At 51.0% G+C, this 6,000-nt stretch overlaps 1 protein-coding gene across 1 annotated transcript in view; it reads left to right on the top strand.

The window, feature by feature from the left end:
• Positions 1-1,546: 1,546 nt before the first annotated feature.
• Positions 1,547-6,000, top strand: part of HS6ST1 (heparan sulfate 6-O-sulfotransferase 1) — a 192,724-nt gene continuing 188,270 nt past the window's right edge. The window contains exon 1 of the mRNA XM_066556380.1: positions 1,547-2,183. Within this exon, the coding sequence (XP_066412477.1) occupies positions 1,666-2,183 (518 nt within the window). The 5' untranslated portion in view covers positions 1,547-1,665. The remainder of the gene's footprint in view (positions 2,184-6,000) is intronic.

Below are 6,000 nucleotides of genomic sequence, written 5' to 3'. Positions count from 1 at the left end.
AAATTTAAGGAAACTTTCTCCAACGGTAGTAATGACAGGAGAACAGTCCATTTCAGTCAGACTTATTTTTTGTTTTTGCTAGAAATTAACAATTGCCGTATCATTTACTCTGCACAGACAATAACTCGGGTCTCGATGAGGTGGCAGCATGACTGCCACTATATTTTAACCTCACTCTTTGACATTGGGCCATGCTTCATCCTTCCTTTACCCTCAGAGAGGCACCAAATGGTGCTTTCCAGGGGTTCCCTGGGCACTTGGTGGCAGTGCCTTTGGTGGCGGGGGGGGTCCTGCCTGGCCCTGGCCGCTCCGGTAAAGGGATGCCCGGCTCCGGGCACACCGTGCGGGCTCTGCGGGTCCGCACCGCTCCGATCCCGCAGCATCTTCCCCTGCCAAGCGCTGCCCTGCAGAGGGGATCGCTTTAAGCCGGCTCCGTGCCGGGCACTTCTGGCGTTCCCAAGGCTTTGCTGTGTTTTGGGGGACTGAAGATGACAAACCAACCCTGCAGCAGTCCGCCTGACTGAGCAGCACAAAGCATTTCGCTGGGAAAGTTTGCTATAAATAACACCCCCGCCGATTTTCGCCTCAGCTTCACCTAGTAGTATTATTCTTATTATTCACACATTCTGTGGCTGATGGCGTGCCCAGGCTTCTTCCAGCTCACAGCCATCATCACCCCGTGTGTGGCCGGAGCATTTTCCTCTTTCATCCAGTCGCGACATCGCAACCAGCGGCTTGCGGTGGCCCATGTGGCGGGAGAAGACCCGCAGCAAGCCCCACTCCTACTCCCATACAAATTGCCTCAAAGTGGGAGCATAAACCTAGCCCCGAGGAGCGCCAGCTCCGCTTCTCGGGATTCATTTTAAGGCGGCACATAAAGAGCCGAGTGCTTCGGGCAGGCGCAGCCCACCCAGGTCTGCAGTGCTGGGGGATTTCGGGTGCGGGGAGGGGTGCCCGGAGCGGGGCCGGGGAGCGGAGCGGGCTGGGGCTGGGGCTGGGGCTGGGGCTGGGGCTGGGGCTGGGGCTGGGGCTGGGGCTGGGGCTCGGGCGGGGCCGCCGCCGGTCGGAGCGTGGCCGCGGGCGCGGGGCGGCGCGGGCGGCGCTGTGCATGCCGGGCGGGGCGGCGCGGCCAGGAAGCGCTCGCTGCCGGCCCAGCCAAGCCGAGCTGAGAGAGAGGAGCCGAGCCGAGCCCGGGCGCAGCCGGCGGCGGGGGCGGACACAGCCGCGCCGGTGCCGCGGGGGCTGGGGCACGGCGGAGGCAGCGCCGGAATGGGGGTGGCTTCCTGAAGCGCGGGGAAGGGAGGGCGGGCGAGAGGAGGCTGGTTCTTGCCTTTCGGTGCCTCTCCGCCCCCCTCCTGCCCCCCTCTCTGTCTCTGTCTCTCTCTCTCTCTCTCTCTCTCGCAAGTTTGCCGCTGTGCCGCGGCGCCTCCGGAGCGGCTGGCTGCGGGCTGCCCCTGCCCCGCTCCCGGCGCTGCCCGCGGCGGGGCGGGCGGGCACGGCGGCGAGCCGAGGCGACCCAGGCAGCGGCCCCGCCGCCCCCGGGGAAGGCTCTGCTCCGGGGAGCAGCGCGGGGAGGCGGCTGGCACAGACGCTGAAGCTCCGCCGCCCACCCCCCAGCAGCGCCGCAGTCTGCCCAGCGCCGGCAGCCCCGGGAGATGGTGACACATGAAGCGTGCGGGAAGGACCATGGTTGAGAGGACCAGCAAGTTCTTGCTGATCGTGGCCGTCTCGGTGTGCTTCATGCTTATCCTGTACCAGTACGTGGGGCCGGGTCTGAGCCTGGGTTCCCCCAGCGGCCGCTCCTACTCGGAGGAGCTGGACCTCTTTCCCACGCCGGACCCGCACTACGTGAAGAAGTATTACTTCCCCGTGCGGGAGCTGGAACGGGAGCTCGCGTTCGACATGAAGGGCGAGGACGTGATCGTCTTTCTGCACATCCAGAAGACCGGCGGCACAACCTTCGGCCGCCACCTGGTGCAGAACGTGCGGCTGGAGGTGCCGTGCGACTGCCGGCCCGGGCAGAAGAAGTGCACCTGCTACCGGCCCAACCGCAGGGAGACCTGGCTCTTCTCTCGCTTCTCCACGGGCTGGAGCTGCGGGCTGCATGCCGACTGGACCGAGCTCACCAACTGCGTGCCCGGGGTACTGGACCGCCGGGAGAGCGCCGCAGCCAAGACGCCCAGGTAGGCACCGGCCCTGGGCCGAGCCCTGGCCGCCGCGCTGCCCCCGCTCCGGCCGCCTCAGCTGCCCGGCCCTGCCCCTATCGAGCCCCCTGCCGTGCGCTGCCGGCGTGCTGTGCCTCAACCTGCCCCGAGCCTTTCCTCGGCTGCTTCACCTGTCCTCCCCTCCCGTCCTCCAGGCTGTGCCCTGCGCCTTCCTCCTGCAAATTTCCTGCTCTTTGCCTCCCACGCACCTCGCACGCTGCGCCCTCAAGCCTGTGGTCTGCTCCAGCAGCCTCTGTGCACCCTTTACCGAGAGCATCTTTGTGCTGGTTACTCTCTCTTTTAAACGTTTAGCCTTTACCTCAGACATCACTTGCCACCTTTTATGAACCCTTTATACCCCACCCTTAGTCTCAGGCTTGTCTTTGTAACCAGTTTTGCCCCGACCCTTTTCCTCCAGCTGAAATTGTTCTCCGGTGCAGCCGAGGAGAGGCACGCGAGCCCAGCAGTGCTCATGCTTCCCTCCTCGGTTTACTCCCCACAGTCTGCACACAGTTTTTTCCACATTGCAGAAAACACTCCTTAAACCCCCTTTTTATGTTCCTTGCTGTTGATCTCCATGGCAGACCTGAGTTGGGGAAAGCAGCTACCCTGTACTTGTTCCTTGAGTGTCCTTCCTATGTGCCCTAGGAGAGAGGGAGAGCCTTCCTAAAGCACCCTCGGTGCATCCGTGTGGAAGACCCGGTCTATTTCTGCCCTGTTAGCCCATCATTCCTCTGCCTTGGTCTCGTAATGAATTATAAGCTTATAAGAGGAATTTTCTCTTTGAAGCACTGTAGTAAAGACAGTGGTGTATATGAAGATCTCCAAAAGATTGTGTTATTTTAGCTCAATATACTGCTGCCTTTCATTTTACAGGCAGTTTTTAAAATTATCACTACTTTTAAAAATTATCACTATTTTAGGAACTATGCATGTTCCTCTGACGTATTAGTCGTTCTGCTACAACACTTTGTAATCTGTTTGCCTTAAAGTTTCATTCAAGATTTTATGCTAATATTTGCTTATGCCATATACTTTATTTACAGATGTGTTGTTAATATCATACATCATCCCTTTAATGAAAAGTGGCCTTTAAGGAAGCGCGTTTGGGCATCCTATCTATGTTTTCCCTGCGTTTTTTTAAAGCAATTCTTAATGATATTTCTTCCCTTGGAGCTGTGTGCAATAGCTGGGGTTCTTTATTGTCTCTGTCATGATTGCTGCTGTTTTCAGCCCGTTTCAGTGTTAGTCATCCAAGTATGCTCAGACTGCTGTGTGCTGCCTGACCCAGCAAACTGAAGTATATAACTGAAGGGTTGAGGCTTTCCTGTGCTCTCTTATTAATAAGGTGTTTGAGAACACCTCAGAGTAAAATACCCTTTGCTGCTGAGATTTTTGTGAAGTGTGGTTAGGAAAAATGTGCAAAGTTCAAACCTGATTTAAAAAAAAGAAACAAAAATTACTCGTTTTGTGAACCTTGGCACTTGCCTAGCAAACCATTAACCTTATATAAAGACCTGTGTGGGTTTGTGAATTGTCTCAGAGCCTTGTGTGCTTCCGTTTGCAGTTTTGTATGAAAATCTGTTACGTGTTCAGTATTCAACTTTATTCAGCAGCTGGATTTTTTTGTACAGGTACTTGAGAAAAGGGCACGTCAGGTTGTGAGGTAGCAATTAAATTCCTTACAGCAACTTGTAGGAAGTTGAGAATCAAAAGTCTGTTGCTTTATCTCACATGCTTGTAAATAAGATTTTCCTTGCTATTTGCTTTGGGACATGAAGAACTGTATGCTTCTACATGCTTCTTAATTGTCTTGAATTTTGGATGTGCAGGAACAATCATTAGTCCGTTCCCATTCCCTCATGTCTCTGCAAATCAAGAAATGGTTGTGCCCAGTGTTGTTTCTTGACTTCCTTTATATCTGAGTTAGAACTTCTTTTCCAGTAGTTCAAGGACTTTGATGTGGAAACTTTAGATAATCTATGGTTTATCACCTTGGACTGTTAAATGAAACAAAATTTATGATCATTGTATCCTGGGGATAGTTTTAGTGCAGCCAGCTGCTGGCTATTTTTATAATACTGTCCTAAGATCTGTTGTACTGCAGTCCAGTTCAGTTGGCACCTTATCCAAAATGTGGTTTATTTCATGCCTAAGAAAGTTGCAAATAGGAGACAGGCAGTGCTTGTTTAAAATAAACATTTGATGGGTTTTCTTTGCTAAAATACAGATAGTCTTGTATTATGTCCATTACAGTAAGAGCAGTATCACTTTATTTGTCCATTGTGAGTGTTGGATCTCTTATGTTGAAACGGGACATCTTTTTAGGAAAGGTATATGCTTGAGAGGCTCCTGTTTTCTAATGGAACTGAACTATGAACATATCTGTCTCAAAGGAAACAGAAAAAAGAGCAGCAAACAACCATTTTCTCAGAGTCTAATATTATCCCATCTGGATTTTGGAGTATAGTCTTCAAATTCAGCTTTTAAAGCTAATGTATTGGCTTCTGCATTTGCTGCTTAATACAGAGTTTAAAACCTTTGCTTTTCCAAATATATGTTTGTCCCCAAAAACAAAACAGCTGACTTGTGATTACAAATAAATCTGCCTTCTAGTGAATGCTGGAAAGCATGAAGGTCACTCAGTATTGCCCACATGCACAAATCATGAGGCTCAAGCTGTTCCCTCTGTAAGGAATGCAGTTTTGTTGCTGCCCAGTGCCCTATTGCACTACATTCCATAACCTGGGCATGGAACATAAATTTGCAATGCAATTCAACTTCCTTCATTGTTCAGTTGTTCTGTGTCAGACTTAATGATTAGGAGCCCTAGATTGCCAAAGGCTGCATTTTTTTTCTCTCTTTCTTTCTTTTTTCTGCATTGATGCAGTGTCAGGGATGGGTGTGTTAGGTCTAATGGGTGAGCACTCCAAAAAAGTGCTGGTTCTCACCCCCTTCCCACCCCCTCCTGGTGACTTGCCTGGTTTGTATTCAAAAGCCTTCTGGACTTGTTGAAGCAAATGTTATGTTTTATACACAGACAATGAAAGAAAGATTTATTTGTTTGGGGGTTGTAAAACTTGGGACTCCAAGGGGCTCTGAAGTTGGCTTTGCTTATCAGTTAAGTCAATTAGCTGCAGTTCTCTTCATGGCTTTAGTAGAGGGCAAATTCCAAGATTTGTGGAGTGGAGGTGTTATTATTCCTTGCTGTTGGGCATAAATAACAGTTGCAAAAGACTCTTTTTAAAAAGAAGCAAAATTAGGATGCGTGCCTTGAGTCACCATGCTCATATTTCTGCAAGCAGAAACTGTGAACTGCTCCCTCCAATTTGTTTCACTGAAAACTTGAGAGATCAAATCTCTTCAGTTGATTCTGAAAAATAAAAAAAAGACAAACTCATTTCTTTAATTTGACTTCCAGAATTCGAAAAATCTGTGAACTGACCCACTAGTGCCTTGTTTGCTCCCAAAACAGGAGCACAGCCCTGGGTGTTCTGAACTTGTACTTGGAGGACACTTCATCAGTGAACTCGACTGTAATGTGCTGCAGAAGCAATAAAACAAATATATTACACCAAAGGAATTCTGTGTGTTTCCCCTCCTTCCTATTCCCAAAAAAAAACCTCCTGAACAAACCCCAGACAACCCAAGTTTCGTTGCTGTCCTGTTGGTTTCTGCTGCCTGGTGAAAACAAGAGCATCGGAGCTGGTGTTTTCCTGGAGCTGCATTATTCACATGGAAAGGATTCAAGGCACACAGCTCCTCTAAAACTGCATTTCTGGAAGCTCCCTGTTGC

This window comes from Molothrus aeneus, chromosome 10, assembly GCF_037042795.1.
Source record: "Molothrus aeneus isolate 106 chromosome 10, BPBGC_Maene_1.0, whole genome shotgun sequence".
NCBI lineage: Eukaryota > Metazoa > Chordata > Aves > Passeriformes > Icteridae > Molothrus > Molothrus aeneus.
Note: the sequence above shows the minus strand (reverse complement) of the source record. Positions and strands in the feature narration are given on the sequence as shown.